The sequence below is a fragment of the Gymnoscopelus microlampas genome, assembly GCF_963454915.1.
Source record: "Gymnoscopelus microlampas genome assembly, chromosome: 18".
Classification (NCBI taxonomy): domain Eukaryota; kingdom Metazoa; phylum Chordata; class Actinopteri; order Myctophiformes; family Myctophidae; genus Gymnoscopelus; species Gymnoscopelus microlampas.
Genome location: NC_139955.1, coordinates 45,322,005 through 45,335,440, shown reverse-complemented (window position 1 = coordinate 45,335,440; position 13,436 = coordinate 45,322,005). Strand labels below are relative to the sequence as shown.

The following is a 13,436-nucleotide window of genomic DNA, read 5'->3' as shown; positions in this document are numbered from 1 at the left end:
TTTATCCTTCAACCTCTTGTTTATGCCCCAAAATGACTGGATATAGAGGTTTTGTAGCTATTTGTAGCAGTTGTAGAAATATTAGACCTTAATTGTTGAATGTTTAAGCATGTTCTTATCATGTACACTTTGCTTTAGACCACCACCCCCCCTTTTCCCTTTTTTTTCACAGTTTGAAATAAATAGCCAGTTTTACGTCGAGGTGATCGATACTACAGACAGACAGACAGACAGACACACAGACAGACACACAGACACACACACACAGACACACAGACAGATACACAGACAGATACACAGACAGACACACAGACAGATACACAGACAGACACACAGACAGACACACACACACACACACAGACAGACAGACACAGCAAGAGATGACATTAACAACTGTACTGTACTTCATTCAAACACAGCAAGTGAGCCTACTAGACAAGCCCACTTCAAAGTAAACTCCCACTTCCACACTCACAAGTACACACACACACACACACACACACACACACACACACACACACACACACACACACACACACACACACACACACACACACACACACACACACACACACACACACACACACACACACACACACACACACACACACAGGAAGCAATGCAATGAGTTTTGAATTACGGATTCCTCAAAATTGTTAATAAGGTATAGTGTTAATAACGCTACAGTGCTTCTTTGAGAATAATCAAAGGCTACATTGATTACACTTGCATATTGTATTTTATTCAGGCTTGCATTGGGCTATACGTTGCAATAGCTCTTTCTCAGACATATGGTCCGGTGTTGTCTATTTCTCCGTCTGTCTGAATGGTTAACGTTAGCAGTCGCATGCAACTGAGCATTGTATTTATATAAAAAAGAAAATGAAAAGAACCCCAGAGGCCTGCAACATCATTCCCATACATGATACATGCACTGTGCTGCTGTTGTGCCATGTCCGTCTCTCGGTCAACAGCATGCCTCTCTATCTCCATCTTCCTCTCTCCAGCCTATATTGATTTCAGATACAATCCTTATTACCTCCCGCCCGCAGGGGGGGCTCTCACAACCCTCTGGATCAATAGCATAACATTTCTGAGCCTTGGAATCCAAGTGGCACACTCGCTTTTTTTAAGCCTCATTCTCTGAGGTCATGTCGGGTCACGTTTTGACCACTGATGTTGAAGTTATTTTTTTAGGGAGGATCCACATAACATGAGATGGTGGAAAGCACCTCAGGGTTGCGATTTCAATACGATTCAGTAGTCTAATTATGAATGTAATTCAGTGTTTTAACCCATTTTGGGCGGGAACCCCTATTTGTGGGGCGGCAGTGGCTCAGGGGTAGAGTGGCCGGGTGTAGTTAACTGGAAAACCGCAAGTTTCCAAGTTCGATCCCGGGCTCGGGCGCTCCCCTAGAGTTAGTGTTGAAGTCAGTGGTGTGCACAGACATTTTGAGGGGCAGGTGCTCAAGTAAATTATACTTATTTTTGTTTACTTGGTCTGCTCTTTTTTCCCTCTACACCTATACCTCAAAAATAGCAGATCTACAAGCCCACAACGCCTCGCTCTGCGAGGCGTTGTGGGCTTGTAGATCGGCTATTTTTGGCTAAAGTTCTCCTCAGAAAAGGGATGCTAGGTTTCGAGTGGTTATGGTAAAAAGAAAAATCATATCACATAAAGATTTGGCGGACCCCCTGTAGTAACTCTGAGGACCTCCTAGGGGTCCCGGACCCCCCGTTGAAGACCCCTACTGTAAACTAAAAAAAAGGGCACTTCTGGTCAAGAGGGCAAAGGGCAGGTGCTCTAGCACCAACTAGAGTCTATCTGTGCACGTCCCTTGTTGAAGTGTCCTTGAGCAAGATGCTGAAACCCCTAATTTCTCCCGATGAGCAGGTTGGTGCCTTGCATGGTTTCCTCCGCCATCGGTGTATGAATGTGTGTGTGTATGAATGGGTTAATGGCACAATCAATGTAAAGCGCTTTGGATAAAAGCGCTATATAAATGCACCATTTACCATTTGTAACTGTACCTTTCAAGATGGCAACCCCTTTTGGGTTTCCTGTTGGTACAATATTAATATATAGCAACATCATTTTGTTTTTAATGTTTTAATACATATTTGATGTTTTTCAGAAAGGTGTTTCTAGAATCTTCCTCAGGTCTAAATGGGTTGATTATTGTTGTCTTAATACCTTTTATATTGAAAGATACCTTTTACCAGGGGGTCCTCCAGTTAACTAGTTACACCGTCTGTCACCTGTACACACTGTCTTCCTCTCAGCTTTACATGCCATACATGTAAAGCTGTACCCCCCCCCCCCCCCCATGAGGGCACATATGCATTTGCCTGAGATCTATTAGACCTCATATTGATTAGAGATTGAGTCCTCATGTGTTTGTGAGCTAATTAGCCATAACTGGAAACACATGTGTGCACGCACGCACACACACATTTGATCAATGTATTCACGTCCACAGAAAGGAGAGGACACAACAACACAAATATTAAAGGTGTGGTTAGGTTGCATTCACACAATCATGGCATAATGTCTTCATGATACAAAAGGCATATCGTCACCCTGCTAAACTAATGGCCTAAGTCATTTTTTGAGGAAAATGATATTTTTGCCTAAGTCAGCTCCTCATGACACTGGTCACCTCTGGTAAAATCGCCCATCTCCTAATTGAAAAGGATCATGCTGTTCACTCCCCTTTTAGTATAATGGCCTAACTCCCTAGTGTGACTTAGGCCAAAAATAGTCATTTTTTTGTGGCCTAAGTCACATGGTTTTGTGACTTAAGCCAAATTATTTACTGATTTAGGCCATTTTTGAAATTTGTTTTTGGCGTAAATCAGATTTAATCCTATAATAGGATTAAATAAGGTTTAAATAGGATTCCTATTTAAACCTATTTAAATCGTTTATGTTACATAACTGACAGACAGTGTTATTTCTATTCAAATAGTCATAATTTGTTATAAACATTTTGGGTGAAATGATTAAAAATATCATATAGTTTTGTTTTGGATCAGTTTTTATTTTTCTCTGTATTCTATGGCAATAAGTATATCAGCAAGTAATATATCACTCAGAACCTCTAGTGTATATGTACACACACACACACACACGCACGCACACGCACGCGCACCCGCACGCACGCGCACCCACGCACGCGCACCCACGCACACGCACGCACGCACGCACGCACGCACGCACGCACGCACGCACTCACGCACGCACGCCTTTCAGAATTCCTTTCTTCAATGGTGTGCCACTGGGGTCACTCCGGTGCAAGTCCAATTTCTTTTGATGTACTGGTCAAAGTAAAACGATTCTGCTACTTACTTATTGAAAAAGGGTGGAGGCGCTTCTCCAGGGTCATTACAGCTCAGGCTAGGCCTCCCGAACTTGCCTTGGTAGAAGATGGCAGATATTAGGGGGGCTGCCACTTGACCTTTCTTCAAATTAAAGGGTACGCAATCTCCTCACTCGCGGCCTCATTCTCGGGGACCCCCCCCCCCCAGGGTACGGCATGTATAAACCAGTGGTGGAAAAAGTACTCAAATGTTTTACTTAAGTAAAAGTATCAATATTGTAATGTAGAAGTACTCTGTTACAAGTAAGAGTCCAGGATTGAAAAAATTACTTGAGTAAAAGTACAGTTTTTTTTTAAATGGTATCAAAATGTACTTAAATTACCAAAAGTAAAAGTACAACATGTTTGAAAATAGCAGATCTACAAGCTCACGCGTTGTGAGCTTGTAGATCTGCTATTTTCAAATAGCCTATGTATAAAATAGGGCTGAAGTGGTTAATGCACGTTTTATAATGTAATATTTGAAAAGTAACTAGTAACTAAAGTTTTCAAATAAATGTAGTGGAGCAAAAGTACAATATTTGCCTCTGAGATGTAGTGGAGTAGAAGTAAAAGTATTGGAAATTGGAAATACTCAAGTAAAGTACAAATACCTCAACATTGTACTTAAGTACAGTACTTATACCACTGCTCAGAATCACTTCCCTTGGTACTTTGGGGCCCGTATAGACAAATCCACAGACGCGCTGCCTGTAGGCGCCATAGCTGCGGTGTTGCGGTGTAGGAGCGTTGACACCGCAGCTATGGCTGCCTACAGGCAGCGCGTCTGTGGATTCGTCTGTGGATTCGTCTGTGGATTTGTCTGTGGATTCGTCTATAGATGGAGCTGCTTTGTTGCACTCTGTAGCACGAGTGGTTCTCAAACATCTTCATGTCGAGAACCCCCCCACATTGATACATATTTGGCCGCGGACCCCCATCTGAAAATATTTTATGCCAATATTTGTGTTGTTAAAAACATTCATATAATAGCAGATCTGCAAGCTCACAAGGTGTCAAATCGCTACAATTTTTTTTTTCGATAGCACTTCACAGTAATGACCGGAAATGTACAAGCTCACAATGCGTTGCATCGCGTGGTTAATGTATGTTTTGTAATAATAATCAAAATCTACAAAGTAACTAGTAACTAAAGTTTTCAAATAATTGTAGTGGAGTAAAAGTACAATATTTGTCTTTGAGATGTAGTGGAGTAGAAGTAAAAGTATAGAAAAAATGGAAATTCTCCAGTAAAGTAAAACTACCTCAAAAGTGTACTTATCTACAGTACTTGAGTACAAGTACAAGTTACTTTACACCACTGCCCTTTGTGGCGCGGAAAATAAAAGGAAAACACAATTTCACCACAGCCATTGTTTAGCTGCCACAAAGCAGTGACGGGTGGAAAACCGTTTAGAATGCTTTCTGGAGGAGCACTTGTCCAATGACTACACAACAATGACTACACAACAATGACTACACAACAATGACTACACAACAATGGGGGGCTGAGTGAAAAAAAATGCCTTGGTTCGTCTTTCATTCTTAACTTCTTAAACCCATCAAAAGTAGCAGATCTACAAGCTCGAGCTTGTAGATATGCTACAGTTTTGGACTCGGTGCTGCACTATGAGGCTTGTATATCTGCTGAATAGCCAAAGAAATCTTAAAATGAACACACAGATGGATTAATATTCATCTCCATAACAATATGTCCTTACAGGAGTCCTTGAACTTGTTTCCCAGCCTCTCACTGTGTCCTGAATACATACTTGTCCTTGGTAGAGAGGGTTCTGTACTCTGTGTGACCGTGTACCCTGGCTGTACCTTCTTCCTGGAAGGCATCCGTAAAACAAACAAAAAAAGACGGGGAAAAAAAAGGCAATTTGCATTTTAAATGTTGCCACTTATTTATTTATTTGGTTCCTTAGCAACAGGGGGTATAATTGCGGAGCGTTGTTGTCGGGCAGAAAGCTTGTATCTCCGTGCTTATGTTGTTTTTGTTTTGTTTAATTGTTTTCTTCATCAATTAACTCAGTGGTTCCCAAACTTGGGGTCGGGACCCCCGGGGGGGGTCTCCAAATGATTTGTTTGGGGGGGTCCCCAGATGATTAGCTTAATGTGCAACATCGTTTTTTCACTCGACAGTCAACAAAGGAAGGATTTTTGACATGGATCCACATCCGGCCTCTCCTTCACAGAAACTCCTTGGATGATCCCAAAGTTTCGTTAGAGCGCCCCACGTGGGCCCCACGTATAAAAATAAAATTGGGTCAAAAACGGTCCGGACCGTTTTCGGCACTCCTCGTTTGGATTCTCAAAAACGGTCCGTACCGCCTTTGGCACACAATGTGTTAAAATAGCAGATTTACAAGCTCACTATGTGTCGCGATGCGACGCATTGTGATCTTGTAGATCGGCTATTTTCCAAAACAATTTATACATTTGAAAACTTGAAATGGGACATTTTGCATAATGAGTATAGAACTTTACTTGTGGTACCTTAAGTATATTTTGATACCAATACTTTTGTACTTTTACTCAAGTACATTTTGAATTCCGGACTTTTACTGAGTAGTTCTATATTGCAGTATAATTTGAGTACTTTTTCCACCACTGCAGACCACTATGACGGTGGTTCTCAACCTTGTCTGGATCAGGGCCCTGCACTTGATGTAAATGTCCGGAATTCAAAATTTAGTGTGTACATTTTCAGTAAAAGTACAAAAGTATTGGTATCAAAATTAAAGTACCAACAGTAAAAGTACTCATTGTACAGAATGTCCCATTTTCAAGTTCAAAATGTATATAGAATGTTTTGAAAATAAATATACTGCATATATGGCTGAAGGTGTTAGTGTATGTTTTGTAATAATATTCAACATTTACAAAATAGCTACTAACTAAAGTTTTCATATAATCATAGTGGAGTAAAATTACAATATTTGCCTCTGTGATATAGTGGGGTAGAAGTAAAGGTATTGAACATTGTAAATACTGAAGATAGTAAAAAAATACCTCATTTTTTTCAAGTACGGTACTTGAGTAAATGTACTTTACACTGTCACTGCCCAGCCCAGGGTTGAGAACTGATGATGATGTATGACATCTATGACGTATGACTCCATATTTGGGCATGGTTTCAGCCCAACCAGAGCCCCATTGACTTACATTGACTGCCTAGATCGATATTACCGTTTCATCACTTGCCTGCCAAGATCGAGATAACTCGATTTTAGCAAAAAAAATATTTTTTCAATTTTTTTTAATTTTTTTTATATATTTTTTATTTTTATTTTACCCAAAGATATGAATTTTCGAACATCTTTAAAGATATGAATTTTCGAACATCTTTACTCTCATCCACTTCCTTGTTAACTTAAAACTTTAAAATTTTGTATCTCGGCTCCTGAGTACTTTTTTTTTTCCAATGAAAAATCTCTGGCAGAAGACTGCAAAAAATCTGAAATAATTCTGGCAGTCAATTAACATTTAAAGTTACTGTAAACATCTATTTTAAAAAAAACAAACCAAAACGCTGATCAGTCCAGAGATCAGTAGCTATAGCTCCGGGGGTCCCCAGCAAAATTAGTTAGTAATTAATTAATAGTTAACCATGTTAACTATTCAACAATAGCAGATCTACAAGCTCACAGGCACATCGTGTCACTTTGTGCCACGCTGCGAGCTTGTACATCTGCCATTTTTGAGAATCTGTTGAAAAAAATAAAACATGTTTGGAACATTAATTCCTGATTTGCCTGGTGTGAAATAAGGCCAATTCACACCTGGCACCATTTGACACTAGGCAAATCCCAAGGGGTGCGGAGCAGTGGGGGTTTAGTGGGGGTTTTTTTAGGGTTTACTTCGACCAGTCATATCCGACACATTGCTGCCCAGGCCTGAAATGGTACCTGAGACAACCGGGGTACTGCGGTTACCCAGGCAGGCTCTCTCGCCATTCAGCCATGCCTCCCCCAGACCCATTTTGGACGACCAGTACTCAACCAGATGCGTCGCAAGAACCAGTTGTTTTAGCCCCTGTGTTTGCGGTTTCCGTAGCCTCTTCGGGGCCACATGCGGCCCTCACCTTCACTTAATGCGGCCCAGAGGTTAATATCTGAATACTGATATATTATTGATTTCAGCTGTTACAATTCCAAACATGCAAACATGACCTGCTTTAATTACTTCAGTCAATATATTAGTAGCTTAATGACTAGTATTAAAATTATATTGTAATTGTAAATATTGTAAATTATATTATATTTTTATGTCCAATGTATTTGTATTTAAGTTCATAAAGTTAAAATAAGTATAACAAAATGCATTTGAAATTAAATTAAAATGTTACTTTTCAGAATATCATTTTAAAAAAATGCAAAAATAGCCAATCTACACGCTCAAAACGCGTCGCAGAGCGACGCATTTTATCTATTTTTGCTACTTTTTTATGTGACATAGAATGGCAAAGTATGGCATTCATTTACGAAAAAAGTTAAAATACGGAGATAAGAAGAGTCTGCCCGACAGTATATGCGATGTGGCCCTCTGGAGTGAGTGTGGAAATATAGTGGCCCGCTCAGTCATCAAAGTTGCATCACCCCTGTTTCTGCGGTTGCCGTAGCCTCTAAGTTTGCAGCAAATTTTTATTTAGTTTTAGTCATAGTCTTTTGAATAAAATTCCATTTAGTTTTAGTCATATATTTTAGTCATCTGAAATGTTATAGTTTTTGTCTAGTTTTAGTCAACTAAATATCGTAAGATTATAGTCGACTGAATCTACAGTTGATTTAGTCGACTAAAATGTATTTTGGCGGTGCCTTGATGGCGTTGTAATGGCAGATTTTACACTTGGTTGCGTGTGTAAAAACCCGAGCCCAACCAAACATAAAGTGAATTGTCTTTTAGTTCTACTGGATCTCTTCTCTATTTTAGTCTAGTTTTTATTTGTTGACAAAATTGTCAATATATTTAGTCTTAGTTTGTCATCATAGCTTGGTTTTTATTCAGTTTTCGTCAGTGAAAAAAGGTAGTCGACAAACATTTTACGTCATAGTTTTAGTCGACAAAATCAACACTGACTGGTACTCAACCAGAAGTGTCGCAAGAACCAATTGTTTTAGCCCCTGTTTTTGCGGTTGCCGTAGCCTCTTCGATGGCAATCCTTCCACTCGTCCCAGTCCCTGGCTTTCTGCAAGGCCTCCTTGTCCTCCTCCTCATCATCATCAGTCTGTTTCTCTTCCGCTTCCTCTTTGTCGTACCTCGCCTCGGTGTCAGAGTCGTCCCCCCGCCTCCCGCCTCTCCCGGGTTGTCCCCCCTGGTCGGGCAGGACCCCGTGTTGGGCATGCTGCTCGTACCAGTCGTCCACGGTCATGGAGGGCTGGCTGGGATAGCCGGCTCCGAACACCCCGGCCCGCGCGGCGCCTCTGGCGAGGACGAAGGCCACCGCCGGGCGGTTTGTCGGCGGAGGAGGAGGTTTGTCGTGTTCCGCCGAGCTCCGTTTCTTTTCCAGGAGGAGCGCCGTCTCCAGGTCGATGCTCTCGATCTCCTCCAGTGACAGCGCCACCCACCTCCGCACGTGGAGGAGGTAGAAGTCGCGGACGGCGCCGTCGTCCGCCCGCCCGCTCTCCACGGCCCCCCTCATCTCCGCTATCCTAGACTCGCTCTCCTTCCTCTGTCGGTAGCGGTCGATCTTGTCCTGCCGCCGTTGCGCCGCCGCCGCCCCTGCCCCCCCAGAGGAGGCCGTAGGCGTCTTCGTCACGGCGAGACCCTCTCCATCGTGAGAAGAGTCCTCCTCCTCCTCCTCCTCTGCGTCGTCGGACCTCCTCGGCATTGGGAACCTCGCCACGTTGTAGTCTTTACACCTCTGCAGGAAGTGGTAGAAGTGAGCCCGGGCGCTCTGGATCGCCTCTAAGCGTTTGTCGTCGTCGTCGTCGTTGTCTGCTGGCGCGGCGGCGAGCTTCAGCGTGAGCGCCCCCTGCAGGGCCGGCAGCAGCAGGTACTTGACGTCGGCCGTGGCCACCTCCTCCAGCTCCTCGTTGCCGCTGAACAAGCGGAGCCGCGCCACCATCCTGGACGCCTCCTCTAGCGCCTCCATGCCGCGGCGCACCTTCTGCTGGACGCCGCCGACCGCCGACCCCCCCGACCCTCCTCCTCCTCCGGGCTCGTCTCGCGTGCCTGCCTCCACTTCTTCAAACGTCTTCCAGCCGTCTCGCAGTAAGTCGGATAGTTTCGGAGGTTCTTCTGCGTCGGAAGAACGTGAGGACTGGTTCCCCCTCGTAACGCTGCTGCTGCTGCTGCTGCTGTTGCTGTTTACAGAGTCGGCCATTTTTTGTACCCTCCTTAAACCCGTACAACGTGGGCTATGTGGTTGAACTTGACACTCGCTGATACTCTCTCTGCACCTTAATCTCGTGTACACACACTGATAACTCTTCCTGCACCGTAATGTCTATGTCATGAACAGTATATACCAGCTGCTATGCTCACGCACCGTGTTACTAATACCTCATGTACATAATGTTCGGACGGATTATGCTACATGTAGATATGTAGAAACCTTCACGTCTTCCTTTGATTCCTCCCTTGCCCTCCCCTCCTCCTTCTTTTGCTTTCTCTTTTATGAAACGATCAAAACGATGGAGTTTGTTGCACAAAAACTGTAAACCTGCAATGTGACAATTAAGATGATTCTGATTCCGACTCCGTGTCTTTGTTTCGTCCGCACTGCGGTGTTGGCTGCTGTGATAATTGAATTTCCCTTTGCATCGGTGAAAGGTCCATCTTCTAAAACATTATGATATTGTACTGTACCATAATAATATCCTGGTAGGATACATGACCGAGTGCCACCTGGCCTTTAGCTTTCGTGATTGACAAAGGAGATGGAGACATGTTATATACCATCCTTTGAACTGTTGCTTAACAACGGGATTTGCAATGACATCAGGTCTGACCATATTTGGAATCCCGGGAACATCTATATATACAATTTGAATCCTGCGCCATGTCGGTTGTCCGTTGTATGTATGTATGTATAAGAGTGATGCAACACTGCATCACTCTTACTGTCTGTCTGAAACTTTACACTACATCATCACAACAAACCAACCTGTTACCAAGACGACGATGAGACGGTCGTCCCGAATATGGACACAACGCCAGTGTGACGTAATCTCACGACACGATGAGACGGTCGTCCCGAATATGGACACAACGCCAGTGTGACGTCAGCATGACATCACATCCTACCGACGTCAGCATGACATCACATCCTATGCGCCAAAACTTTACACTACATCATCACAACAAACCAACCTGTTACCAAGACGACGATGACGATGAGACGGTCGTCCCGAATATGGACACAACGCCAGTGTGACGTAATCTCACGACACGATGAGACGGTCGTCCCCAATATGGACACAACGCCAGTGTGACGTCAGCATGACATCACATCCTACCGACGTCAGCATGACATCACATCCTACCTATAAATTCTAGGATGCCGTCAGATCGCACCAGTTCGACGGCTTCCATCCTCAACACAAGAGGACCCTCAACAACAAGCTGCTGCTGTGCAAAATAGCAGCCACGCAAAAGGAGGTCCTCATCCCTCGAATCAAGTTCATTCCTGATGCTGGACTTTTCACTTTTGACTGGGCCAGGCGACAGTTTCCAGTCCGCACTGCTTTCGCCACCACCATCAACAAATCACAAGGGCAAACACTTACAACAGTTGGGGTCTGGCTTCGATCCCCTGTCTTCACTCACGGACAGCTCTATGTTGCCAGTTCAAGAACCGGTGACCCAGCAGCCCTGAAGTATGCCATACACCAGCAGGAAAACCACACTGAAAACGTCACTGAAAACGTGGTTTTCACAAAAGTGCTTCTTCCCCACTGAGGTAAGGCTGTCGCATTCTTCCATGTGTCGTTTCTGATTGCTCTACATTACTAACAATGCCTACAACTTCACACAAACATCACTGTCTTCACTCTCACATGATCCATGGTGGACGTCTCACATTGTGTGCTTGACTCCTGCCTTCGCCTTTTCTCCCATTCTGCAGGCTCTGCCATGACAACCTGTGGGCCTGACGACGTCGCCACTGTCTTTCACACCATTTCATTCGTATACACCTTTTACACCAATAAACTGCTCACTTCATCTCCTGCCATTTGGTCTCTCTTTTAACATTGTACACCACTGCACACTGCTCACAGGTCTGCCATGCCAGGTGTGAGTAATCACAAAGTGGGTTTGGGTCATTGCAGAGGTGATGCACGTCACCTCTTTGTGAAGTGGGTATTTTCAAAGCCTGCCGTGGATTTAGGGGAGCACAAAACTCTCTCTCACACTGTGAGGTGCCTGTCATGGGGCACTGCCAAGTGGACGACGCGTCGCGCTAGACGTTCGGGCCGCGTAACGAACGTTGTATGTGGCCAGTGTGACGTCATATGACATCACGCCAGTGTGACGTAATCTGACATCACGATGAGACGGTATATGACATCACATCCTACCTATAAATTCTAGGATGCCGTCAGATCGCACCAGTTCGACGGCTTCCATAGTGGGTTTTGGTCATTGGAGAGGTGATGCACGTCACCTCTTTCTGAAGTGGGTACTTTCAAACACAACGGATTTAGGAGAGCACAAAACTCTCTCTCACACTGTGAGGTGCCTGTAAGGTGGCACTGCAAAGTGAACGACGCGTCACGCTAGACGTTCGGGCCGCGTAGCGGCCCGAACTTCTAGTTTAAAAACAATTAGAAAATAAATGTATGTATGTATGTATGTATGTATGTATGTATGTATGTATGTATGTATGTATGTATGTATGTATGTATGTATGTCTCAAATGTTATTCTATTTACTTGCATAACAATGGGGATACTTAGTGTTGTCATATGCCTTTACCTAGCACACTCCTGTAATTTAGTTCATGGATCCACCAGCCACTGTTATCCAAACGTTGTGTTTGGACTTCTTCAGAACATAGTGACAGTATGCCTACACCTACAGTACTCAGCAGGTCACACAATGGACCATTGATACACATCCAGCCAGGGCCATTCCTTTGTTAATTCACACTGTTGACACTCGGCAGCTTTTGTAAGGCTTTAGTAAGAGGTGTGAATGGTTTGTGTTTGATCGATGCGCGAGGTATAGACGCACTCTCACGGGTACGCACGGCGTTGTGCGGGTGCTCCACGACTATTGGAGTGGCGCTCCCACCTCGCCCCACCTCCAGCACAGCCCTCGTTATTCCCGGTCTAGTGACAATAAAAATAAATGTGTTTTTTTTCGGGGACATTTATGAGGTTTTCACGGGCTAAATGTTGATTCGCAATTGTGTGAGTAAACATCCTGCAGACTATGCCCGCGGGACCAGGAACAGGCTTACGAGGGGCATAGTATATATTCCCCAGGTGGCCGCCTCATGCCGCAAGGCGATATTGTTGTATTGCTGCACCTTTTTAAGTAACACACATACAGAGACACACACACACACACACATACACACACACACACACACACACACACACACACACACACACACACACACACACACACACACACACACACACACACACACACACAAAAGTACTCACATTTTACTTGCAGTGTAGAAATAGTCTGTTACAAGTAAAAGTACAAACGTATTGGCAGATCTACAAGCTCACAATGCGTTCATTGTGAGCTTGTAGATCGGCTATTTTCAAATGGCCGAAATGTAAAGGCTGAAGTGGTTAATGTATGTGTTGTGATAATAATCTAAATGAGCAAAGTAACTAGTATCTAAAGTTTTCAAATATTTGTGGTGGAGTAAAAGTAGAATATTGTCTGAGATGTAGTGGAGTAGAAAATAATTGGAAATACTCCAGTAAAGTAAAACATCCTCAAAAGTGTACTCAAGTACAGTACTTTACAGTACATTCCACATTGGGAAGACCAGGAACACATCCGTGTCATTTTAAGATTCTTTGGCCTATTCAAAAAATAGCAGATCTTCTCCCATTTATAAATGTTGTTTTATTGTTGTAATTTTATTTTCTGTGAGGGAACCGG

At 43.6% G+C, this 13,436-nt stretch overlaps 1 protein-coding gene across 1 annotated transcript; it reads right to left on the bottom strand.

The window, feature by feature from the left end:
• Nucleotides 1-8,481: 8,481 nt before the first annotated feature.
• LOC311034089 (immunoglobulin-binding protein 1-like) lies at nucleotides 8,482-9,690 on the bottom strand (the record flags this gene model as incomplete). The annotated part of the gene is made up of 1 exon (XM_084041832.1): nucleotides 8,482-9,690. One exon carries the CDS (start codon nucleotides 9,688-9,690, stop codon nucleotides 8,482-8,484), a length of 1,209 nt encoding a protein of 402 aa, XP_083897958.1.
• Nucleotides 9,691-13,436: the final 3,746 nt, after the last annotated feature.